Genomic DNA, 27,616 nt, shown 5'->3' with positions numbered 1-27,616 from the left:
AATGAGATTTTTAAAATCCATTCAGATTGAAAAGCTTCAGCTGTTATAACATTAAAAATTATTTTGACAGTGGCCCTTTAGGCACCAAACTCTAAATGATGAGTCACATAATAGAAATTATTCACACCACCAACCCCAATATAAAATCCACAAATGCACAAGAGCAGAGAGAGTGCTTTGCATTTTGCCCAATTTGCATGCAGGCCCAGAGATATGCACAAGATTCAAATTTCCAAACAAGGATTCGAACAAGCACTTGCTGGAAGTGGGTACCTGCAATCTCATGGCACAATTAGTGCATCTCTCCTTCCTGATCTTGCATCTTCACTGGGTTAAAGCAAGGGAAGGAAAGATCTTTCCTCAAAAATCTCAGAGAAAAATTCAGCAGTAAAACCGGGGTGACGGGGTGGAGAGAGGTGAACTTAATCTTTACAGATATTCTCTCTCTTTCGGTTCACTGCCTCCTTGTTTCTCACAGCTCTCTTTCAGGTTCATGATTTAGGATGCTAATTTTTCCACTTTCTGTTTAGGCCTTGCTGACTGGCTGTCAAACCAGTTCCATTGATTGTCTGACAAGTGAGTTCTAATGCTCCCCCAAAGGCTGCAAGGAAGGTAATGAGACTATGTAGGAAATTATTTTCTTTAAAATGCTGTTTGTCTTCAAGTTTCCTTTAGAAACAACTGGGGGCATGGGAAGGGATATGAAACCACAATGCGTTCCTTACACCTGCACTGCATTTGGAATCCACATAGGGACCACCACTTGAAGAACTACAGTGCATTCCTCACACCTGGCATAAATAAGGCTGCAATTAAATGTGCATTATTTTATTAAAGCCAACCTTGGCAAGTGATATCGTTCTACTTTGAGTACACTATCTGGTACTCTACTTTCCATCATTCTGAAAAGGCTTTGAGATGTGGCAAGTTTGACTAGAGAAATCACTGGAGTGTGTGGAAAGGTAAAATTTAACTGGAAAGAAATTCAAATGACCGGGGTGGGGAAGGAAAAGGGGGGGGATTTGGATTTGTATCCCCCAAAATCACAACTTACAGCAGCACAGTGATTTATTAAGCTCCAACTGTGCAAAAACTGATGTCCGTACATAACTGTGCACGGGAGCAGTAACATGGAACTCAGCATCAGTGCAGACTGTACACTCTGTGGGAAAGATACTCTCTACTCTGTGACTATACTGCATCTAGAACAACAGGGCCTCAGTCCTAGCTGGGGCCTTTGCATGACACCACAGTAAACATAATAAACAGTCTTTCTAAAGCCCAGGTGTGTGAGGCAGTATCTTTTATTGGATCAACTTCTGTATAAAAGATATTGCCTCATCTCTCTCTAATATCCTGGGACCAACATGGCTACAACACACCACAAACAATTTCTGAAGCACCACATTTTTCCCACGCATGCACTCAAAATGCCTGCTGAAGTCAGTGGTTTCCTGTGCACGTGTCTGAGGAAATAAACTGGTCCTACGACAGCAACATTTTTATTTATTCATTTATGTAAACAAGTCATACAACCAAGACTGTCCAAACTGGCAGGTACCTACTCTTGCTTTGCTTTTTGTTTTTTTTAAAGCATGTAATATATTAACTCAGTTAACTTCAAATCTATAGGTTATTTTAAAATGACATCATGATATTAAGTTTCTGCATCTCAAGTAAAATGTTTGCTGCAATTTCTGGCTATTAATTTTTTACTGGATACATTTCTCCATGAAGAGACTGATCCAGTCTCACACTAATGAACTATATTAAAGACCTAATGAATTGTCACTCTGACAGAACAACCCTTTTGCTTTAGGACTATAGGCTAAGGAAACATTTATAATAATGGAAAAATCATTTTTGCTGCTTCAGGAAATGCTAGAAGAATTAAAAAAAAAAAACCAAAACACTTAACTGGGAAGCCAATTCAAAATTAAGCAAATACTACTAATTTATGCCTCAAACCTGCAAAGACAAAAGCACATACTTTGCTTTACACACAGAGTAGCTCTATTTAATTCATTTAGAATACTCGTAGCAGATAAAGCGAAGCATGTGATTACATCTTTGCAGGATCGGGGCCTTAGCACAATACAGATTTTCATAATGCACTTCAATGCCAGTTCAAAGCCATCTAAAATGTTTTATTGTTTTAAATTGTCTGTATTCAGAAGGAAAACAGATGGAACAACTAGAAGACTCCAACTGACTGACTTGCTTCCAAAATAGGCAAATTCATTCTGAATGTTTAGTGCAAAAGCTGAGCCAGAGACTGGGATTTCAATGTATTGTTTCTGTTTGTTCAGCCCCATTTATGAGCTTAGTAGTGAACATAATATCAATACTTAACACTAACATGGGGCTTTTCCTCTTCAATGCACTTTACAAATATTATCTAATTAATTCTCACAATATTCTTATCATCATAGGTATTTATTATTAACAACAACAACAACATTAATAAGAGCAAAAGGGGAAGGAAATAGTTTTAATTTTTTTTGCATCTTTTACCTTGTTGCAGAACTGACCTGTTTACCCAGGATTCTGACACACATTAACTTGTTTTATACCTTCTAGTCTGGCACTGCCTTTCCTTCCCACTTTCCATCCCCAAGCAGTCTCCCAAATTTAATCATATGAGTTAATAGCCTATCTGTGAGAGGATAAGAGTTACAGCATCAGTCGCACAATGAAGGACATTCTACTTTTTTTTTTTTTTAAAGATAACCGAAGGAACACTATAGTTTAGTCAGTCTTGTGCTTATTTTTTTTTGTAAGTGTGTAAACTAATTTAAGCCACAGCTACCAGTAGTGTTGTAAATTCAGAGGCAAAAATAGAAAAAAAAAACTCACTTTCATTTGGTTTGCCTCCCTTTATGACAGCACACTACCATACCAACATTGCCTACCATTGAGAGCTCTATGCTGTACTTTCCATATATGTGCTGCAGTGGCTATTCTGTGTGCATCAGTCAGTTGAGCTTTCTTGCCAAAGCAGCCTCCAGAAAGATGCTGAGGTCTCTTTCTAGGTGAGGCAAGCTAAAGTTTCTTTTGACAATGGGTCTTATTTTCTCTCCAGTCCAGACAGCGTGTGAATGGGTAGCATGTGTAACAGTTATTCAACTGGTCACTAAAAAAAAAAAAAGTTGAGTTTGTGTTATATTCAACTTACTTTTTCATTCCATGCCCACAATCCAATTCCAAGAAATGCTATGCCCAGAAACTGAAAGAAACGAGAGGAAATTGGGGTAAGAACTGTGAATTGACTGTTACAAATATTTCATATATCCATTGCCCCTTCATCTTCACCCCTCTGGCTGGGAACCTCTGTACCTCTAACAGTAATGTTGAGATTGGGCACCAACAGCACAGAAAAAATACAACTGCTTCTCCTACAATTCCACAATTAAAATCAGAGAATGAAAGGCTGCTTTCTTAGCTCAGAGAACAGCCAGAAAACAGCAGGATAAAGGGGAAGATCCCTAATGCTGCACAGCCCACTTAATGCTTTCCCACATACACATCTCAGATGCCATGAATGTCACCTCCTCAACCACTCCACAAATCAACTCAAAGAAATATCTCCCAAGACTCGCATAAGTCAAGATCTGCGACAAGACAACACAACAAACCACCATCATTTTGCAGCCAGCTGTACAGAGCCGCTTTCCTGGCAAAGCACAATAAAAGAAATTCGGCTAGAAGGAGGAAGCATTAAAATCCATATTCATGACCAGATATAGTTATGTTGCCCACATTATGGCCTATTAAACCTAAATCAATGGGTACATTTTTAGACCAGAACTGTCATCAGAAAAAAACTACCAGAGATAATCCTAAAATAAACCTAAACAAACATTTTATAGCTTTCTATTTACTGGTTGCTTTTATATTTCACGATGAACAAGCTACTTCAGTAGGCCATGCAGCCAACGATACACCAGATCTTTGCATATCTCAGAATGGCATAGCGCATTTTAAAACTATTGATCTCTCTTTCTGCATTCAGAAAATATTAAATAAATTAACTAAATGAATAAATGACAATCTTGCATTCCCAAAATATGCACTTGTTTCCTTTCTCAAGCAGAACTTGCAGAGCTGAGCTATACTTGTGGTTTTGGTTCAAAGAGTTTTGCAAAAACTTTCTTCCAGTTTTGCTTCACATGATTTAAATACCTTTCAAGTTCTGGGTTTGTATGAATGCCAGAACTAAAGTCTATTGAGACAGATGAGGTTTTATATAGTATTAACTCAAACCACAAATTGGTCCAAGTTAATGGAAACTGAGTCAAGGCTGACAAATTTTGAGTGATTATTTACCATTGATTACATCACAATTGTCATGACTTTAGGGGACAGTTGACCATCTAAGGAATTCCTTGTTCCATGGAATATCTTCAGTACTGCACGTGCCCATAAGATTAACATGTGCCATGTTGCTTTAGGATTGTGTAACAGTCAAAAAGTTGAGGCTTTAATATAAACAAACACACACAAAATAACAGCTAATAACCAATGAAGAAAAGAACTACTTAGAAATAACAATTTCAGGGACAATGAATTGTAATCACTACAATCATTCCTCTCTGGCAATAGGAAAATGTTGTTTTATTCATGTTCCATGGTTTCTAGGCATATTACTAGTTCAGTTGAAGTGTATGTTTGGCTGCTATGGCCCAGCGATACATGCAGACCAGCTTCTTTGGTCATCCAGGAGACTCCAGGATGACCCTGCAGCCCACGCTGCTTCTCGCATCTCCCATTGGCTGGGAATGGTGAACTGCGGCCACTGGGAGCTGCAGGGGGCCGTGCCTGCAGACGGTCAACATAAACAAAATGTCTCACGGCCCACCAGCAGATTACCCTGAGGCCTCGTGCCGAAGGTTGCCAACCCCCGGATTATAGTTATTGATATAACCCCCTCACATGACTGCTACTAAATTCTGACTTTTTTTGCAAATGTGATGCTCATGTTAGGAGTCTGTCTATTTGACCTCTGTGCAGGGGCAGCTCTATGGTTTTTGCCGCCCCAAGCATGGCAGTCAAGCAGCCTTCGGCGGCATGCCTGCGGGCGGTCCACTGGTCACGCAGATTCGGCAGCATTTCTGCGGGTGATCTGCTGGTCCCGCACCTTCGTACCCACCGCCAAATTGCCACCGAAAGCGCGGGAACAGCAGACCTCCCGCAATCATGCCACCGAAAGCTGCCTGACTGCCACCCTAACAGCGACCAGTACGCCGCCCCCCACATGGCTTCCTGCCCTAGGTACGCACTTGCTGCGCTGGTGCCTGGAGCCGCCCCTGCCTCTGTGCAATGGCTGGAGGCCGATGTAAGGAGATCCTTGTAAATGTTGGTGAAGTCCAAAGGGACTTCACCCAAAAGAAACACACACAGCTTCCCTTCCACAAAAGTAAGGAAGGGGAAGGCTACAATAAAAGCAAAACAGAACAAAAATCCACAAGGATCAACTATCAGAGGGGTAGCCGTGTTAGTCTGGATCTGTAAAAGCAACAAAGAATCCTGTGGCACCTTATAGACTAACAGACGTTTTGCAGCATGGGCTTTCGTGGGTGAATACCCACTTCTTCGGATGCAAGTAGTGGAAATTTCCAGGGGCAGGTTTATATATGCAAGCAAGAAGCAAGCTAGAGATAACGAGGTTAGTTCAATCAGGGAGGATGAGGCCCTGTTCTAGCAGTTGAGTGAAAAACAAGAGAGGAGAAACTGGTTCTGTAATTGGCAAGCCATTCACAGTCTTTGTTTAATCCTGAGCTGATGGTGTCAAATTTGCAGATGAACTGGAGCTCAGCAGTTTCTCTTTGAAGTCTGGTCCTGAAGTTTTTTTTGCTGCAGGATGGCCACCTTAAGATCTGCTATTGTGTGGCCAGGGAGGTTGAAGTGTTTTCCTACAGGTTTTTGTATATTGCCATTCCTAATATCTGATTTGTGTCCATTTATCCTTTTCCTTAGAGACTGTCCAGTTTGGCCGATGTACATAGCAGAGGGGTTTTCCTCTCTTGGTTTTCACTCAACTGCTAGAACAGGGCCTCATCCTCCCTGATTGAACTAACCTCGTTATCTCTAGCTTGCTTCTTGCTTGCATATATAAACCTGCCCCTGGAAATTTCCACCACTTGCATCCGAAGAAGTGGGTATTCACCCACGAAAGCTCATGCTGCAAAACATCTGTTAGTCTATAAGGTGCCACAGGATTCTTTGTTGCTTTTAAGGATCAACTAATTACAGTTCTAATAAAGAATGTAAAAACAGGAAGGGAGCGTGGGTCCAAGTTAAAATGAAGGAACCAGAGGGGCACACTGAGAGACTGCTCAGAGAAAGCATCTAAGCAATCATGGGACACTGGCTGGATATATGATCTATGGGGTGAAAGGAAATAGGTCCCACGGTCACAGAGAAATCGCATCACCACCATCACTGGTCAACCTCCTCAGCTGAAGGAGCCAGACAGACAAATTTGAAGACTAAAGTCCTCTGTTTCTCCACTGGACTGATACAGCATAGACCGTGGTATAGCGTTTTCTCCACACCCTGTCAGCATGACTGGATTTGTCCTACAAGAGTCACTAGTAGCATTTCAGGTTATACAATTCAGATCAGATCCTCAAATGGTGTAAGTCAATGTGACTCCACTGAAGTCCAAGGAGCTATGCCAGTTTACACCAGATGAGGTGCTGCTCCTTCAAGTACATTTTAGTCCTTGGCCTCTCCGTTGAGATTGCCAACAAGGGTTCCAGTTAGTGGCATGGGTGGTAGATGTTTTTTTTGCAATATTAGAAACCTGTCCACTGGTCAAATTCAATGTCAGTTTGAATTGGGTGGGTTGCAAATCAATAACCTAGAGACAAAAGGCTCTATATACCAATTCTCTGATCCACCTAGTCCCCCAACCCTACTAAACTTTTACCACTTTCCTATGTCCCTGAATAAAAAGGGAAAATGGCCGTGTACAACGACATAATACCCTGAACCTTTGCCATTTTTTGTACGTATCCCTGCAAAGTTACTTTCAAGAAGTACCAAGCTCTAAAGACACGTAAACCTGACAATGCTTTCTTGCCGTGAAGGAAAAACGAAGGGGCAGCTGGGACTCCATGCAACATCCACTGTAAATTCTATTTCAATAAGTAAATGTCATGATAGGAATTGACTTTGTGAATTAAATGAAGTGTGCTGTTAACCCAAAAGTTATTGCAGGGTTCAAAGTTGAAACCCCTATAAATCATTTATCAGGTAAACAGAAAGGGCATATTAAACATCTCCTCTCCGCACACTGCCTGATTACTAAATGGTACTGTGTAGCAGGATTAGCTGCAATGTAAAATAATGCTTGTCAAATTATTAAATCCATAATATACACCACTCCAGCATGCAGTGAGAGAGCACTTTTAAAATACCTAACAAACAACTTTAAGGCAGAAGATATCTATACCATTGCAAAGTAACCAAGCGAAGCCTCTAATATAGAAAGAAAAACAAGGGGGGAAGGAGCAGTGTGCACACGTGTGCTTTTCTCCTCTGGCTTTAAGAAGAGCTCACTACAGAGCCAACTACATATGAACTGGTTTGAGGCCATGCAATAGACTGTTGCTTGAATAGTGCAAACTGATTTTCTTTGTGGTTTCTCTGCAATAAACTGATATTGTTCATTTATTTATTTATTTATTTATTTGGCATTCAGTATATTTTCTCTTAAGATGTGTGTAAACAACTTAGTATACTAATGATTTTTCTTTCCAAAACCACACCAAGGAAATACATTTATCTTTCTAGGAAAAGGAGAGGGGAAACTGAGGGGATTCTCCAGCACTGAACTCAACAGCTTCATAGTGAGTTTGCGTCTTATTTTATGCATTTTTTAAAGAGGCAATTTTAGTTATGTGCCACAAGAATTTCTATAAAATGTTAACTTAATATTAACTGAAACTCTCAAAGCTTAGCCATGTTTTCAGAAAGACACACTGTCAAATACATCAGGCCCAAAATTTTACATACTGTTAAAGTTGAATCATTAGCAAATATACTCCAGATTATATCCATGTTTGGTTTTAAAAATCAGTATCTCTTGCCCTAAAGGTCTTGCACTCTTGCCCTTATCCGTGCTTGATTCCAGTGAAAGTCAAAGGGAGCTTCGTGCTTAGGGCTGCAGAATCAGGTCCAACTGAACGTAATTACCATCAAAAGACATAGACAGTAGCACTGCACTTTACTTATGTTCCACACAAACAAGAAAAATTGGTACTATGCCCTATGTTTGCATAAGGGGCACATGGAAAGCTTGATTTACATGGGCACCTACAGTAAACAAAAACAAAATCTCTCTTCTCTCTCTTTTTTTTTTTTTTTTTTAAATAAAGTACCTACTTGGGGATGGAGAGATCAATTCCTAATTCCAGATAGAAAACCAGGGAGACGTTAGCTAACATAATTTTAGTTACCTGACAATGCACTTTTAGAAATATGGCTCCCATTTCAGGCCATGATGGGACATAATACATCAGACCTTAAACCTGCCTTGGCCCAATGACAAGAGAGCATTATGCCCAAGAATTCTGGAATCCAACAGGATCCATTAATCACAGAGAAATCACCACCACACCAGTTCCAGTGCCCTGACAGACAAGAGAGAAACCCCTGTCCTCCATCTGGAAGAGACGATGATTAGACCATAACTAATTGTCTGCTGTCTACACCCTGCCAGCACCAAACACACACTATGTGTTAGAGCAGATTCAAATTGTCACCTCCTCAGCTGTAAGCTGAGCTAGGAACCATCTGGGGTAATCATATTTACCACAGTGGCTGTGACTAACCCAGGAGAGCTGTCTTTCACATGGATGTTGAAATTCCCCAAGACAGACAGCCCTAGTCTCTCCAACAACAGGCTCCAAAGACCACTCTGGCAGCCCTGACAGGAAGCCTGGGGGAGCAGCATGGTGATCTGTACTCCACAAGGACACCCTCCGCCCTCCTCCAACCCGGTCAGCCTCTTCCTAGCACCTGCATACCAGAGAGAGACACTCCTTTAAGAGCAATAGGGCACTTTCTACATCTGAGGTCAGACGCAAAATGCACATGGAGTAATGACTCCAGGGCTGACTTTCTTCCTCATGGATTTTTTAAGCTCTTTCCTACTGAGGAAGGGGCCTTCTCTGCATCAGTGTCTAGAACTTCAGCTACTGACTTACTGAAAGCCTACTAGGTCTCTTCCTCTTCCCCAAGCCAAGGCACCCTTAAATTCCTTACTCTTACACCGTGCTCTTTCACATATTCTTTCAATAACCATATGTGCTTTAATAATCTTTTATTTAAAAAAAGATTCCCTCATTTTCTTCACTGTAACTTTTAAGTTCATCAAGTTCTCAGTGCACCCTACCTGTTTTGTCAGTCCTCTTTTGTTGTCAAATGTTTCTACTTCATCTTCCACAAACAATCTGAATTTTTTTTTCATTTCCTCTATTTCAACAGGGGGAGAATCCACTGTGGCTTATAATTAGTGTCATAGGGCCACTACTGCTGCTGATTAATATCATGCAGAACCATACAGAGATACTGAGGCCCTGAGCTTCAAGGTAGCCAATCTTTGGTTACTCCCTCCAATATTCCCTTTTTGTTTTTGTTTTTTATTCTGTACTGTATTATTTGCAATCCAAATCAGGGCCTAATGTGCATGTAGTTTTGTGGCCAGAAAGCTCTGTCCCCAGGGGCGTAAGTACAAAACAGAGATTCGTTTCATGATTTCTTTTTCTATTTATTTTTCTAATTTAAAAAATTTCCTTACACTGTTGGAAATACAAAAGACAACACAACAGCATTGAGTTAATGCAGAGGAACAAGAAATTGAAGCTGCCTAGGAGCACACCGTGAAATTGACCAGCCTAATTGCAGAGTTCAAACTGTGACATACAAAAGTGAACATTAATAGTGAGAAATAAATTAGATTTTTAAAATTCCTTCAATGTTAACCTCAGCTGTTAATAACTCAGAGTAAAGGTATGTTTTTTTTATAAATTATTTTTATTTTAACAATGAGCCTTCAAGTTTTGAAGGATGTTACACCCTTTCCAGATCTAGGCCAAGCAACATAATCACACAGGAAGGGGCTAGTAGAAATTAAATTGATCTTTTTGGACTGAAGTGTTGAGACTGCAATTCTAAAATATACTAAAATCCTGTATTCTTCATCTTCTGGGATGTGTCATTTGCTAGATAACATCAAGATAGAAATTGGAACTGTAAATCAAGAATCAGATGTTTCAACCGTATGAACTGGATATAATTATTAAATACGGGTTTGAATTGAAATCCTAGATCTAAGAGGCAAAACCAAGACACTGGCTACAAGTGTTTCTAAACATGGAGTTTCAAATTTCAGATCCAAATCTGGTGTTTGGATTTGTCCCATTATGGAGATTGGTTCAAGCTGTGAACTCTGATCTGAAACCAGATCTTGGGTTTTGGTTTGGGCTCCATCTCCAATAAGAACAGATTATGTTTAAGCATTCTAAATCAAACCAGAATATGAAATACCAATTGCTCTGAGTATAATCTCCTCTGTGATACCTCTACTAAAGAGCCAAAAAGTACATATGAGTTACAACTAACTCTGCTGTTTTTCTAACTTTGTACAGTTTGCATAAGAAAGTTGTGCTAAGTCCTTGTGGTTAAACTGGCTTTCTTTGAAACTTGAAGGGATAAACTGCATAATGATAACAGATGAAGCTTACAAATACATCACTTGGGTAGGGCAAGGAAGGAGGGAAAGATCCCATTCGTGCAAGGAAAATCAAATGGTTGAAAAACAAACAAGAAGACTGAAGGATAAAACTATTAATAAAAAAATCCATATTGCATTTGGAAATGGCAAAAATCTTTGAAAAGCTTTGGTAAATGCTGTTATTTTGCGCGCAGTTCAATGTTGTTTTGTACATAAGTGTGAAAAGGTAAATATACATAAAATAGTTTAATAAGCAGTATATACATGCATATTTTGGGCCAGATCCGCAGTGGTCAATTACTATAGGTCCATAGACTTTAATGAGATTTACACCACTTGAAATACTGGCCTTTTGACTGGAGTTGAGGCTTATTTTGGTAAAATATTGTCATTCATTGCAAAAAGTGACTAATAGAAGGATATATATGACTTGAGCCAAAGGAAACCCATCCCAAACTGTAGCCTGGAACATCACAATCCCCAACCTATAGTAAGAGTTATGAGTTGGACATTAGGAAAAACTTCCTAGTTGTCAAGGTGGTTAAGTACCAGAACAAATTGCCTAGAGAGATTGTGGAATCTCTGTCATTCAAGTTTTTTTAAGAATAGATTAGACAACCAACTGTCTAATGCAGTCCAGCCTTGAGTGCAGGGGACTGGACTAGATGACCTACTGCGGTCCCTTCCAGTCCTTCACTTCTGTAATTCTAGAGGAAGTAGGAGGACTGGAACAGCATTCCCAGTTCTGCTGCCACCAAACTTGTTGGTAGGAAAAGACAAGCACAACCTATTCCTTGAAGACCCTTACAGAGGATCAGAACATGTATATATTCTCCTCCCCTTCAGCCCTCAAAACAGAAATCTCTGTACCCTTCCCTCTCAAAGGCAACTGAAGCAAGGGCAGGGGACTACCAGAGGAAAGGATCAATGCCCAAACTACCACAAGGACAGATATACTATGGTGATGAATGACACAAGGACGCTAAAATAAAATGAAAGCCTGTGGTAGAAGAATGGGGTTTCATCATGAAACCAGTGAGTTTCTCCAGGGATCACTTTGGGATTAGTTTGGAGTTTTCAATTGAAAACTACAAAACCAAAACTTCCAGCAAACCTCAAGGAGATGTGAACATATACACAAAACACTCTAGTCGTCATAAACATGCCAACCCAAAAATCAGTGTATTTCCCACAACTCATACAAATATCCCCCCACCTTGTGTGCCCAATTCTGCCTTCATTTACATGCAAGCCAGTCAGCAGAATTCTCTCTCTCTCAAACGTGAGGGGAGAGAGAGAGAGAGAAATATTCTGTTTTTAGTCAAGCATCAACTAACTTCATTTTAGTCACAAGAACTACTCTGGATCCATACCAGCCTAAAAGAGCAGAATTTTATCCTCTGTCTACAAATTACTCTAAATATTTTAGAGAAAAGGGGCCCAATTCTCTCTTGTCTTGCATCTTGCATAGCCATTTAGACCTGTGCCAAATGACAACAGAAAGTTCATGGTGGCAGAGAATCAGACCCAAGGTGTCTTCAATATTCCTTTTTTGGAGGCAGACCGTCTAAAAACCTTGTTGTCAAATCTTTGAAGAGCAGGTTAGGGAGAACAAATATTTAGAAAGTCCTTTAAAATATAATACTTGGCATTATACAACAGTGGTGCAGCACTTTCTACAAAATTAATTTTACAACCCTCAGCCTTCCACTCATTAATGTCAACGTAAAGCAAAAACTACATTCAAATTTCTCTCTAGTAAATCAATTACTTGAGAATAATTAGACAGCATGTAACAATACTTTATTATTTCACTGTCCTCAACTGTTTACATGCAGTGAACAAAAGTAACACAATAAAGAATATTGCTAAATATTTTATTCTATAATCTCTCTATTCTTCTCTCAGTATTAATTCACATGTTTAGATACATTCATAAGCAATAATCCCCTGCCTAGCACTTCAGTGTTTTCACAGGTGGGTCGAACAATAAACATTTCAATTTACATACATCCTTCTCTAAGCGTTATTAATCTTGTTGGCTAGCAAGAGAAACAAAGCACTCAGGTATGATCATTTCTTTGTTGTGAGGGGTACCACACTTTACAAAACAGCATATAGTTTAAAAAGTAACATGGTAAATAATGGTGCAAAACTAAAATAGTTGTACATTGTAAGCACAAATGCAGATCGATCACTTATTACATCACCATTTTTTAAAATTTCAGTTGACACTTATTAAAACAAAGAATTTAGAACAGACTACCAACCAAAAGCATCACAGCTGCAAACTAAATAGTAAAGGGGTTAGGTAATATACCATCATCACATACTACTGAATGCCAATATGTCCCGTGTGAGGAAGATTTACAAAAAATAAAACAGGCTTGACAAATCATTCCTGTATGCAGTTGCTTCTTTTTACGCCCTTACAATAACAATAGAATGCATACTTTCCTATACAATAGAAAGGAACCACAGCTGTAAAGTTTTGACTCAGATTAGAACTTCCTCAAAATTTGGGGATTTTTCTGATCTCTCTCTACTACGTGTGCATGAATTTCCTTGCTGTGAGTAGTGACAAAAACTTATTACAGGCTTTTAAAGCAAAATTGTTAGGCTAGTAGGCCCAAAATCATCACTATGTCAGTAAAATTTATGTCGCTCGGGGGTGTGAATATTTTACCCCTGTGATTGACATCAGTTACACCGAGATGAGTGCTAGTGTGCACAGCACTACGACAGAAAGAGAAACTCTCCTGCCAGCATAGCTTATGCCGCCCCCAGGAGTGGGCTTTTTATGCCAACGGAAGAGCTCTCTCCCATCAGCATAGAGCATCTTCACCAGACACGCTTCAGCAGCCCAGCTATATCGGTACAGCTGCGCGGCTGTAACGCTGTACATGTAGACACAGCCATATCCACAGCATTTTAGACTGCCTTCATTGTGGTTCTCTCTTTCTGTGACTGTCTACTATGTACTCTAAGCCCTCCAGAGAGCACGATTTCACTCTGTATCCTGGGCACATGACTGAAACAGGCATAGAATGAGTAAGAGCAATGTACACAGTTGCATCTTCAAACACTCAGTCCTCTGGGTTTTTGTACAGTCACTTTACAGATTGTGCCATTGCTTGGTGGGGTTAGTTGGTTTGTTCTAAGAAAAAAAAATGTTTTTCATGGATCATGACTGCATGGATCATGACTGGAGAATATGCAACTTTTTGAAGTACCATCAGTAAAACATGGGCCTTCTTTAAGTTGTTAAAAGTCACCGAATTGACTCTAAAATGTACTACTGCTCTAAGACAATCCTTCCGTAAGCAGTATTTCTCTCGCCTGTACTATGATGCACTCATAGCCACAATACACTAGAGAAATATTTAAAAGCTGGGACACTGATTAAATTCTTCCTATAATTTTTTTCCAAGAGTATTTTTTTATTATTATTAAACTTCTTTTTGGTCAATCCTGAACTGATATGAAGCACAAGTATTCATTTAAGTTTCTTTAAATCATCCTCCAAGACTAAGAATATTTTGACTAAACTAGAATTGAAATTCAATTTGTAATTTAAAAAACTCAGTTCATTATTCATAGGCCTTCAAAGAATTTGATTTTTATTTTATAATTTTGACAGATAAAAATAAAGCATTTTTTATTTTATTTTTAAGCAGGTTTTTTTTTCAATTTTTACTGATTTAAATTTTCAGTTGTGGGAAATTTTGGGGTCAGCCAACAAAGTGAAAAGCACAGCTTGAAAGATGACTGAGAAGGCAGCTCACCTGCCTATCCAAATCAGTATAGCAGCTTTCATCTGGGCTAAAACACCACATAAAGGGAATAAGAGGGGTTAGAGCCAAGAATCTGCCTCCTTCCTTTCCCGTAACTTTTCCATTCTCAGCACCAGCCGGCACAGGATTTCATTTAAAGCTGGTTAACCACAGAGGGTCACCATGGGAAAGCAAACTGCTGAGAGCATATATTATATGTTCATATAAATTTACAGATGTACTGTAATACTTGAAAAATACGTTGGCCTAGAACCCATTGTTTGCCCTTGAGCCACTGCCAGCAGGAAAGCTCCAAGCAATATGATTAGTGACGGAAGATACCAGGGGTGATTGCTACCTGATTTGATTCACATCAAAGGCAGCCAGCTATAGATGTAAAATAGGCTTTCAGATGTTAAATCTATTCTCTATTTTCATTTTAAATACACATTTTTAAAGATTAATATATATTTTACAAAATTATTTCCATGATACTTTTGATGGATTCTCCCCCAAATGCAGCTGATAAGAATCACCATACTCAATTTTTCACACATTTTTCGTTCAACTGAATCAAAAGGCACAGCTGACATTGTATGGTAACCTAAAGTAGACAAACATATCTGAAAATGCTCTGAGAAAGCTGTGCAGCTCCTCTCACGAGACTATATTTTTGTTTGATCCACCTGAATGAAAAATTAATTAGACCCGGATGAGACTAGTTTTAATGTAAAATGCTGTGGCTGTTAGTTTACTCTTCTTCTATTATTTTTTGTTAATCTTGCAGTAGGCTGTAGATAGAGTGGGCAGCCCAACATAATTTTGAGTGAAAAGTCAGTTGTCGCTACTCTTATTGCTTTTTGAAGCTATTTAATTCAGATTGGTTTTGCAGGACATCTGTTTTCTGTTACAGATGTTACATGTATTTATTTTATTGCTCATTGCTGGTGCAATCAATGCTGTGTTGTAAGCAATACCAACCATAGGTTAGTGATGCCCTAAAGGCTCAAAACCCTCTCTTCTTGGCCATAACACAAACTAATGCCTTGGAAACCAGAACAAGGAGGGTGCATTTCTGGATGAGTCCAATTTTTTTCCACTCAGACATATGAACAGCAGTTTAAAACAGTTAAAATGAGTAACTCTTTCCAAGCTCACAGCATTAGAATCACTTTCCAAATTCAAGTCCTAGTACTAGAACATGTACTTTATTTGAAGCCAAGCTATTACAGATGTTTTTCTAGAAAACATACAGTATTCATGCGCACACACACCTCTTTGCAGAATACAAGTGTGAAAGTTGAAAAGCTTGCTTTCATGCAGTCCAAACTCCCTAACACCACTATTGTTCTTACTGTACAAAAAAAAAACAGACTTTTTAAAAACCCAAACAAAAAAAAACCTTGGACATCAAAAGTTTAAAATATTTAACTCCCTCTCTCAGGCACTCCACCAAAAATACACCACTTACCCAACCTTAACTTTCATCCCTTCCAGGCCGCACTTCATGTTCCCCCAGCCTTTTGTCCGTCTTCATACCCCACCAGTCTCCTGCTCCTCCAGGGCCCCTGCATCTGGAGACCTGGGAGCGCTGCCCCTATCACTCCTCCATGGGCTCCTACCCAAAAGCCAAACTCAGTGCCCTGCTACATTTCCTGTCCAGTCTCTTTCCCTCATCCACGCCATCCCACCTCTGGCTCAGCCCAGCAGCCACAGCAGCATTGCCTGAAATCAGTTTATATTTTTAGAAACAATTGAAAATAATTGTAAGTTGCCCGGTATATGCAGGAAAACAGCTTTGTATGAGCACAGCCCAAGCCGTGGCCAAGAGTGGCAGGAAAGAGGGAAGAAAAAGGAAACAAACAAAAAAAGGAAGAAAAAGATATGGCATCCTTACAGCATTTCTCTGCAACTAGCCCAACATACAGGGCAGGGAGCTGGTCAGGCCCAGGACTCTTCATTCTGGCCCCAAAAAGGAAAGAGAATAAGAAGGCAAACAAACCAAATATTGCCTCTGGAGGGCAATATTGCAAGATAGGCATTTTCCCAGGTCCTTCTTCATGCTGGTGCCTGGGAGCTTCCTGCCTTGAGGGAGAGAGACTTCCTCTGACTACTCTTGATATCCTTGTTCTGTCTAATGAGCACATAGTTAATTCCTTCCCTACCTGCCTCAGTGAGGGTTATTTATGTGCACCCCCATCACAAGCTCTTTTTATGGGGCCACTGTCACTCTATATAAAGCTGCAAACTGTGATGGAGTCAGATCCTACAAGAAAATTTCACTACTATTTACAAAGCTCCTGTACAATGTCTCGATCTGGAACAGAGGTGGAACCAAGCACCACCATCTAATTAAGGCATTTGGTACACCAAGGTTTCAGCTGGCAGGAACTGGTAGTAGTCCTAGTTCTTACCAATGAATATGCACTTACACTACTGCATTAGCTATGACATAGGTTTAAGTGGTTGGAGCCTGAAGCACAGTGTAGGATCATGAAACCCCTAGCAGCTATAGAGGTACTGTACGGACACTAAAGTGTGCTCAGAAGAATGCTCAGCAACTTCATTTCAGGGAACCTGGCTCAGCATAACTCAGTCATTTTGCTATTAGCCACAGTGCCACATCCCACCCACCTCCGCCACCATATACTGGGTCATTTCAACTGACAAGGCTCAGCACTCCATTTGTTAGGACTGGTAAGCACGTGCGTGGGAGGAGGAAAGCAGGGACTGAGTCACTCTAAATGAACAGGCCAACTGTAAGTGAACTCCTCCACTTTCACAAACAGACATGGACCATGACAGTTTTGTCTTGCTCTTCTCTCATTTGAAAGAAAAATGGCTCTAAAGGTCTAGAAGAAAAGTCAGTAAACAAAAATCAGATCACACAGGAACCTTCCCTCCAGCAAAACCATATTATCTACCGTGGTATTACTGATTCACTGGGTGTTTTGTTTCCATCATCACCGGATATTAATACTAATCATACCCAGTTCTTATAAAGCACTTTTCCTCAGGAGATCTCAAAGCGCTTTACAAAGTGGGATAAGTATCATTATTGACATTTTACAGATGGGGAAACTGAGGCACAGAGAGGCAAAGTGACTTGCCCAAGGTCACTCCGGGGGCCAGTGGCAGAACCAGGAACAGAACTCCGGTCTCCTGAGTCTTTGTCTAGTGCCTTAGCAACTAGGCCAGGGAGGCCCAACTTTATTACACAGGAGGGCCACATAACTATAAGCACAGTCTTTTTTGGGGGGCGGGGGGCAGAAACAGCTTCTACATATTTTAATAAGATTTAAAGTCACCTGTATTGATTTATATTCTAAATTCAGCATGATTCATATGTATTTAGATAAGTTTTTCTATGTACAGGATTGTCAGTTTACACACTTGTGTAAACTGATGTAAACATGATGACAAAATGCTAATGAATCAGCTGTTAGTATACTGTGCTAAAGCAGGCCATGGGCCTTATGAAATGCTCTGGTGGAGCACGTACAGCCTGAGGGCCATAGGTTGGGCACCCCTGCAACTAGGCCATGCTCCCCACCCAAATCACATCCCAAACAGAACAAAGATTGCTGTCTTAAAGCTCTGCAGCAGTAGATACACAGTGTCTTCACATATGTGAAACAGTCTCTGATCCTAGCCAAACTGGGGGTTTTCACTGGGCCACAAAATGGATTGTTTGACATCCTGGCAACTGTACATTGTAGGCTACCACTCTCGATAGCATACACAAACTGATGCCATCTTCCCAATCCAAACACAGTCAAACTAGGCTCAGCCTACACAAATCTCCTCATCTGTAGGGGAAAAAATAATCCCACACAGGAATTTACCAGGCACAACACAAGCATTCTCTCAAACATACAGAATACACAGCTGGATTGTTAATAGTGATTACAAGATCCAGCTACGTTTTCCACCCCCCCCCCAGACCTTTCAAGACAGGTGATATTGAACCAGATAATAGGTTCATTTCTCTACCGCTTTGTACCTTGTGTAGTCCTTTTTCATCTGTGCAAGTTTAGTGCCAAACACTGCCAAACCAGAATGGTAGTGCTTTTTTATTCCCACTTCACACTGGTCTAAGTGATTAAACAAAGATCAAGGCAATGGAAAATTAAAAGCCCCTTGTTTTTTAAGCTACAAATTAGGAAACTCAGCTAAAATGGGTACCTAAAAAAAGCCTCCAGAAACTAATCAAATGTAAAATGGGTACTCCAGAAATTGAGGAGACACTTCTTGAGCCTCTGCATTTCAAGGTAGCATCATGTACTATAGAAACAAGGAGACGTCTTCCCTCCTCTTTAAAATATTGGTGTCACTTGCAGCAAGTTACGTCTTGCTAATGCCACAGCTAGTTTATGTGCCATAGGTAATATGTTACTTGTAGTTATACAGAAAATTGTCATTTTAAGTAAAAAAAAAAATTCTCAGACACCATTAAATAATGTTTTATTAGACTTCTTATATTTCAAGATGTCTTCTTCTGGTGTGCCACAAAATTAATAAGTTGTATAACTAACCATAAATTTGTCACTCCTGCGTTTTTTTAAAAAACAAATAGGATTTTTCAATGGGTGTGAAGTGATGTTGGAAAGGGGGCGAACTGGATGGCTACAAATTTTTTTCATCTGATGGTCTCTAGACAAAACCAGCCCAACATGACAGTGAATAAAAGCAGCTATCCAACAGCTGTTTGTTGGCTTAGTTGAAAGAGGCTGCTGACCATAGTGAATATGTGTCCACATCAGAAGCACCACCACACATCTGTCGTTCTGAGCAGAGGGGCCAAGGCTTGTCTAGCCATGGAGACAAGAGGCCCTGGCCAAAGTTGCTCAATTTGACAAGGCATTACGGGAAGCTTGCACTGCTGTCATCTCTGTTGCAACAGTTGTATGAATAGATGGCTAGTTTCAATAGTGTCGATTTAAATTGTGAGCATTAAACTTGTTTTAAGAAAAAGATGCATAAGAGGAATAGAACTATACAATATTAAAGATTTCTGATCCATTGCAATACAGTCAGTGAGCCTGGAATAAGCTTTTTTATTATATAAATGTTTAGGTTGACTGTAAATATGTACACTATCTGCTGGTTGAGCTAACAATTCATACTGAATTTAGACACTGGTAGCTAATAATTTTGCTATCTCTATAAATTGCAATTCCTTTTGGTTGCAATTACATTACCTCCTACATAACGTTCTATTTTTCTAGCCTGCATGAGTGCTGGTAGCTAATCCCTCCTGCTGATGCATATCAGTAAAGCAAGCGTATGAGAAAATCTCTGAGACACAAGGAGATGGCATTGTAATAAATACAGATGGCTTACTGAAAGGAGCAAAGCTAGAAAGGGACTGACACTGCCTTGCTAAGAACCTTCTGCTACATGGCTGCACTCTTGCAGTCAGCCAGCCTTATTCTTCCACTCCTACAGAATTGAGGAGGCGTTCTGAGGTTACACAGCTTACTTACTGGAAGGGGTGCAAATGCCAGTCAGACGACAACCTATTTCTCTGCACTACCAGCAACAGCTTTGCATTTACAGGTAAGTTCCTATTTCATTTACACAGACGGAGACATTAGCACAAAGGGTCATTAACACAAGACCCAGAGTGGTAGCCATGTTAGTCTGTGTCAGCAAAAACAACAAGGAGTCCTTGTGGCACCTTAAACACTAAGGAATTTATTTAGGCATAAGCTTTCGTGGGCTAGAACTCACTTCATCAGATGCATGAAGTGAAAAATACAGGAGCAGGTATAAATAAATGAAAAGATGGGGGTTGCTTTACCAAGTGTGATGTCAGTCTAATGAGATAAATCAATTAAAAGCAGGATACCAAGGGAGGAAAAATAACTTTTGAAGTGGTAAGAGAGTGGCTCATTACAGACAGTTGACAAGAAGGTGTGAGTAACAGTAGGGAGAAATTAGTATTGGGGAAATCAAGTTTAGGTTTTGTAATGACCCAACCACTCCCATTCTTTATTCAGGTCTTATCTGATGGTATCCAGTTTGCAATTAATTCCAGTTCTGCAGCTTCACGTTGGAGTCGTTTTTGAAGTTTTTTTGTTGAAGAATTGCCACTTTTAGGTCTGTTACTGAGTGACCAGAGAGACTGAAGTGTTCTCCTCCTGGTTTTTGAATGTTATGATTCCTGATGTCTGATGAGGAGGTGTCCGGTTTGGCCAATGTACATGGCAGAGGGACGTTGCTGGCACATGATGGCATATATCACATTGGTAGATGTGCAGGTGAATGAGCCCTGGATGGTATGGCTGATATGATTAGGTCCTATGATGGTCCCTTGAATAGATATATGGACAGAGTTGGCACTGGGGTTTGTAGCAGGGTTCTAGTCTATGAAAGCATATGCCCAAATAAATCTGTTAGTCTCTAAGGTGCCACAAGGACTCCTCGTTGTTTTAACACAAGATCTTCACTTTAGAAAGCCCTGCAGCCCCTGGAATGTTGGCATTATCTTTAAATAGAGGGGGGGAGAAGGAAGCATCTTCTCTCTATCAGTTTGTGGCTAAACAATAGAATATGTTTAACCAGTTAATGGGGTTTCTTGTGTAATGACCCTTGACCTGGACATGGCAGCAAACGGATCTGAAGTGAAAAGCCACAACTTCATTGAACTTAACCTAAGAAAGAGGCACTCCCTGTCACCCAGACTCTCCCATGCCAGGTATTCTACAGGGTTCCAATGCAGGGATGACATAACTCCTACCATATGACCCATACCACGGGGTAGACTCTCCTCAAGCTTTCCCCTAGGACTCAGCTCGCTCTTCCAAGTCTGATCACCCATTCCCACCCCCACTCAAGCGGGACAGAGGGTACAGGAGGGTGGGGACCTCCACCTGTGAAAGCCACAAGGTTCTCCCCTATCTCCTGAGCACATGGCCCATCAGCAAAATCCCAGGTCTTTCACGCCTGGGAACTGTGCTTTTTAGCCTTTAAACTGCACTGGAAACTGCAGTTGCGAGAAATTAACATCCCTACCAAGTACTATCTCCGATAATTAACTCTCATTCCTTTTTCTCTCTTTTTTTTTTTTTTAAAACATAATTGTGCCTTCAAGGTGCTGCAAGGAAGATGAAAAAGCCCAACAGGCTTCTACCAATTTGGCCCCTAAGAGAAGAAAAAATTCCTTCCTGACCTCAAAACAGGCAATTGGTCAGACCTGCAGCATCTGCAAAACAGTTTCAAAGCTATCCGTATAGGGTGAGGAGGTGGGGCGGCTGAAGCAGAGTAAAAAAGAGGCTCCACATGGGTCAGGATAGAATTTAAAATCAATGAAAGTGGAGAGTGAGGGATCTGCAATCAGCTCCCCTCCTCACCTAGATGGCTAATGAGTGACTGGAGACTCTGGAGGGAGTGGGGCCAGCCCTGCGTCCCTCAGCATGCATTCTCCTTCCCCCTTCTATTGAGGCTGATCCCATCAGGTTTCCCATTGAAGCGGGTGTGTGGCAGTGTGTGTTTGTCCCCACACATTAGAGAGTCAAATTGGGATCCTTGTGATCCGCAAGTAGCAACTCAGCTCAAAAGCCTCTCTAGGCAAAACATGCAAGAGGCTCAATCAGTTCCATGAAGATGTGGCAAACAGTCAGCTCCTGTGGCAGATTCCCTACCACTTTGTGGGTTAGTTGCTTGTAACTAATCAAGTTCAAGGTAAAAGGGTTGAGCAGTGTTCCCCAATCAGAACCATGCTGAAAACAAAACAAATATCAGAAGATAGTGTGATCCTCCATACACGATACATCTATTCCACAATGGGTCAGACTGGGAGGTTTTGTTATAATGACACAAAATGCTATATCTCATCCATTATGAGGATCTGGGAAACATTAGCAAAAATTAATGTAATTAACCTCCCCCATTCTACTTATTAATTTTTAGAAGTGGACTTCCCTTGAACTGGAATATCTGGATGAAAGAAACAGACACTTGGCTTTCCCCCACACCTTGTGATCAATCCCATATTAGACTGTGTGATGAGGGAGAAAGAAAAGCAGGTTCTTATCCACAAGTGTGGATATGTCAGTATGAATCCTGCACAAATAGCTATATGGCTTATGCCAATTATCCCACAAAGCACAGAGAGGTGACCAAAGAGTGGAAGTGACCAGACACTAGTATCCTTATTCCTAGTTTCAAACACCAAATGTTGGTGAATGGTGGCCAGTCTAAGGGGAAATAGTTACCCCTGCCGTCTTGCAGGAATAGCTGGAGAGCTGAATATATGTACCTGAAATGGTCAGCTGTTACAAGGATGAGAAATAACGGCTGTCACCTGCAAAAGTGCATATCTTCCTCTGCCAAACCCACATATTCCTTACAGGTTTTGGCCATTGCATGATGTTGCTCTTTATATGCAATACCACTTTACCAGTCCCACATTGGGGAAAACACCTGTAACACCAGCTGGGCTGTTGGCAGTGGGCATTGATCCTAGGACTGCTAGTTCTTAATGCACGAGCCTCTGCTGCTGTTAGCAATGGCTCTAGCAGACTCAGCAACTTCTGGATGACCTAGCCACCACCACAAGAGTACAGAGCACCTCACCAAGCTAACGTGGGTTACACATACAAAGCACAATTCCACTCCAGGCCAGCTCTGCTGAGCAACTAATTTCTGTCAATACATTAAGCTAAGGTTTCACTGTACTCTCATATGAACTGAGTATGTGACAAATGAATGTTCTTGGCACTTGCAGCACACATGTATGTGTTTTATTGATCGTTAATTTTTTTCATTCATATTATGTCCACTCTGCTTCCAATTTATTTAGTACTGGAAATGCATCTTGTAAATTTCACACAGGCACCAGAGTTTTATGCTATTGGGCCCTTAATTTGACTGCCTCAAAGACAGACAGACAATTAACTTTTGGACACTCTAGCATTTATGAGGATCTTCAATTTACCATCTGCTGCACTTACTGAAACCACAATACCCTGTGTTGTCAGCTTTGGGTGGTTTTTTTGAGTGTGTGCTGTGCGAACAGGTTTCCATAAGATCACAAATCTAATTCCATGACATTTGGTAAAGTACTAATCCCTATTCATAGAGAAAGCATGAAAGGACCCCAGTGTAATGTGACTTTGCATTCTTGGCATTGACATTCAATGCTGGCTGCACTCACATGACCTCAGCTTGATTTCTGTCACTGCCAAATGGGCAGAGAACAAACAACTGCAGGACAGTGCATCCGTTTCCATATCTTGATGCACCAAGCAAGGCCCATTACAGTGGATAGCAGTTGCCCTCAAACCCAATTAAAAAAAAAAAAAGAAGAAGAAAGGGGACCGGGAGAAAAGGTTTTACTGATCATTTTTAGTTTTGGCCAACTACATATCTGGAGAGAAAATAAATGTTTGCATACTGAAAATATAAAAAGGTTTGTCTCAGTAGATTATGGGAAAGGATTTTCACCAGCACTCCACACTGGCCTAACTCTGCTCCCACTGCAACCAATGGGCGTTTTACCATTGACTTCAATGAAAGAAGAGTTAAGACAATGCCAAACAATTCCACCCTAAATGCTGAACACTTACAATGTTTATTGACTTTTATATGTATGGTTGCCAGGTGTCCAGTTTTCCACTGGAAAACCCAGTCGAAAGGGTACCTGTACAGTGTCTGGTCATCTGGGTACCGCGGGGGAGTGGCACTGGGTCATCAACCCGTGACAGCCCCTGCTGAGCTGGGACTGCCTCCTACCTGCAATTCATGGGCAGGCAGGCTCTATGTAAGCAGTTGCAGCTCCTGCCCCAGCCCCGGAGGAGAGTAAGGCCAGCTGGTGGTGGGAGGGATGTAGAGAGGATCAAGTGACAAGGAAGAGGGAGAGCAGTGAACCACCTGGGGGGCAGGGGGCAAGCAGGGGGCAGGGCCTTGGGGGAGCAGGGGCACCTCAGAAGAAGAGGCAGATCAGGGGAAGGTTCCAGTGCTCCTGATGTAGTGTCCGATTTTCAGACATTAGAAAGTTGGCAACCATATTTAAATGTAAGAGTAGTAACTTGTTTGCTCTAATATAGTTACACAGAGGGGAGAAGAGGGATAAATTCTGATAACAAACAGGATTTTTTCTTTGTTCTCAAACCATCAGTTTACACCACAAAAACCACTTGCACAGGAATTATAGCAGCACAGTTGAAGCTTGTTTCCCCTCATGGTTCTGGATAAGATGGCTTTGAAAAGAAATGTCACCATGCAGCCAAGACTTCTATAAAATCAAGAGCTCTGGAAATGTATTTGAAATAACAGAACAGTTTTTTTAAATAAAATATATGCAAGAACTATCAAAACAAAATGGAATGCATAAACCCGGTTAAAAAAACATCATGTAGATTTTTTATAAGTTTAAGTCCTTTCAAATATTTAAACTGTAGTGAAAGTCACAATAAACTCATCTTTATGCTACGATGAGCCTGCAACTGGCTCAGTTCAAAGGGCCCCTTTGGAGTTATTTTAAATGAATTGTGTTTGTTATTCTGAACACTTATTCACAGCATGCAGCAGGTGAGTTCCTAATAGCAAGAGTGCTCATTTCATAACTGGAATACATGTAAATAAGACTCTTCTGTATTATGCATTCATCAATACAATATGTGCAATAAAAATTGTGACGAGTCACTGTGGACTAATAACCGGCAAATTTTAATTAAATACCACCACCACCACAAACCTGGTCTGAATTATCATCAGTTCATTGGCATCTACATTTGAAAGCCTCTGGATTCCTTAAAATACAAAAAACCCAGGGCAAATACTCTCTCCGAACACCTTCCAACAAGCAAATTAATTTAAAAATTATAAAAATATTTTTGTCTGCAGACTACTGGGGGCCCACACCTCAGCACACATGTAGGAACAGAACTTGAAAGGCACAGGTGCCATATCTTACTCTCACAAGCTTTTCTCTCAGTATTTGAACATCAGAACTGGATACCATATTCCAGCAGCAATAGCATCACTGCCAAACACAGAGGCAAAATAACCTCGCTACTCCTACCAAAGATTCCCCTGTTTATGCATTCCTGAACTGCACTGGACATTTTGGCCACAGTGGCTAACTAAGAACTCATGTTCAGCTGATTATCCACCATAACCTCCCCAGGTGTTTTTCTGTCACCACTGCTTCCAAGGATAGAGTCCCCCATCCTCTAAACATGGCCTACATTCTTTGTTCCTAGAACGGTACCAACTACATATACTGACAAGATACTAGACCATGATAAATTAGCAATTCTTCTAGTAGTTTCAAATTAAATGGCAATAAAATTGACCTCATTAGACTCCATGTGAAAAAGGCCTCTGGATTGATGAGCAGTTGTCACTTACTAGCACCTAACTAAAGAAGATTTAGTAGGTAGCATTTTTCTCTCCTAGTACTGAACCAAAGCATCATGACATTAGAGAACACCATGTTAACAGAGCTGCCACCTTTCAGATAAGATGTCTGCTGGTTTTAAAATCCCACATTGTTTTCACAAGATACAGGATTAGGATCAGTAGCCTAGCCAAATTACTGCTGTAGTCTTTTTACTGTTTCTTTTGCTCTCTGATCATTTGAAAGGATATTAGAAAAGCAGTATCCTATAAAACCATTCTGGAAATATAATAGCTTCCCTGATAAGTATCTTTAAAATAGTGGAAATCCCAATTCTAGCAAAATTATTTCATATATATATATATATATATATATATATATATAATATGTCTACCCAGTTCATTGCTGCAAGATGGTGCCTACACAACATGTATATTTTGTATTCACTCACTCCATTTAATATGTAGAATACCTTTATGAAATATACTGAGAATGTGTTACCTATTGGTATTAATTTGCAATCCTATTCATTATAAGTGTACTATACAAAGCTAATAATCAAAGATTAGGCCCTGAAATTGTACATATATATCCCTTCATAATAAAGGGACACAGTCAACTTTAATTTCTGTATGTTTCTTAGCCTACCATTGTTACAAGCACAACCTAATATTAGCATTAGTGACAGAACTGGGATGGAGGGGCAGGGGTAGGGGGGGAGGACTGTTTTGCATTTCCTTTGTGCATTTAATACCACTATGTGTACAGTCAGTTAAGTCCTGCCTATAGATTTTCAGGACTGGGGCCTTGTTTAGTTTCTGCTGTTCATGTGAATGTCTCACTAGCAATAGGAAATAAAAACATTTTAAAAATAAGAATATTGAATTGTAAAACCACAAACAAATGCAGTGGGAATTCAGAGGCAGATGTAGAATCTGAAGTTACTTTTAACTCTACTCTAGTATAAAGGTTCTTATATCACCTCATCACCATCGTGTCTGAGTGCCTTCCAGTAGTGCATTAAGTGACATGACTAACATCTGTCATGCATGGTTCATTCTCTCTCTCACCCTTTCCCAGGGAGAGTGCGCGTGTGTGCAGTGCAGGTTGTATTTTGGTAGTTTTTTTTTTTTAAATATACATGTTATGTGTTTATATTACAGAAGGCAAATTCAAATAAAAGAACCTTGCCGTTAGAGAGGAAGGTGGTGAGGTTTGTGATGGTCTTTAGTTCCTTTCAGAGTTCATGCTACAATTTCATTCAACTCGTTAAAAGGATACTGTCAACTTGAAATCTAGTCACAATTTCAAACAGTACTATGCACACATACGCTCACATGTTTATATAGCTATAAGTAGGTGGAGTATTAAAATAGAAAAATATATATTATTTTTATATGGACATTATATTATCCTTTGAACACCACCATTTTTCCAACCTATCAGTTAACTGAATGTTTGGAAGGTGTATACACACATATATACACTATCCATAGGATGTCACACAGACTTTCAATCATTTGAAAGATAAACGTCAACGAAGGAAAAAGATTGTAACATCCGGAAATTGCAGTTTGCTAGTAAATACTGGCAGTGATACACCTTCTACAGTCCCTGATAAAAGCTTCAGTGCTGAAAGACAGGGGACACAATTTTCTTCACCTCTAACTGACCTTAAAATAAAATACTTTTAAGAACAAATATATGAGCAACTTTTGTACAAGCTTTTTATTAATCTGGGTAAGGTACTTTTAT

General features: G+C 40.2%; 1 protein-coding gene across 3 annotated transcripts in view; it reads right to left on the bottom strand.

The window, feature by feature from the left end:
* The window catches only part of TSPAN5 (tetraspanin 5), a 117,016-nt gene that overhangs the window by 24,625 nt on the left and 64,775 nt on the right, over positions 1-27,616 (bottom strand). For all 3 annotated transcript variants that reach the window (XM_039541905.1, XM_039541907.1, XM_039541906.1), the window contains one exon: positions 3,176-3,226. In XM_039541905.1, coding sequence (XP_039397839.1) covers positions 3,176-3,226 — 51 coding nt within the window. The remainder of the gene's footprint in view (positions 1-3,175; positions 3,227-27,616) is intronic.

Source organism: Mauremys reevesii, linkage group 5 (assembly GCF_016161935.1).
Source record: "Mauremys reevesii isolate NIE-2019 linkage group 5, ASM1616193v1, whole genome shotgun sequence".
NCBI classification, from domain to species: Eukaryota; Metazoa; Chordata; order Testudines; family Geoemydidae; genus Mauremys; species Mauremys reevesii.
Note: the sequence above shows the minus strand (reverse complement) of the source record. Positions and strands in the feature narration are given on the sequence as shown.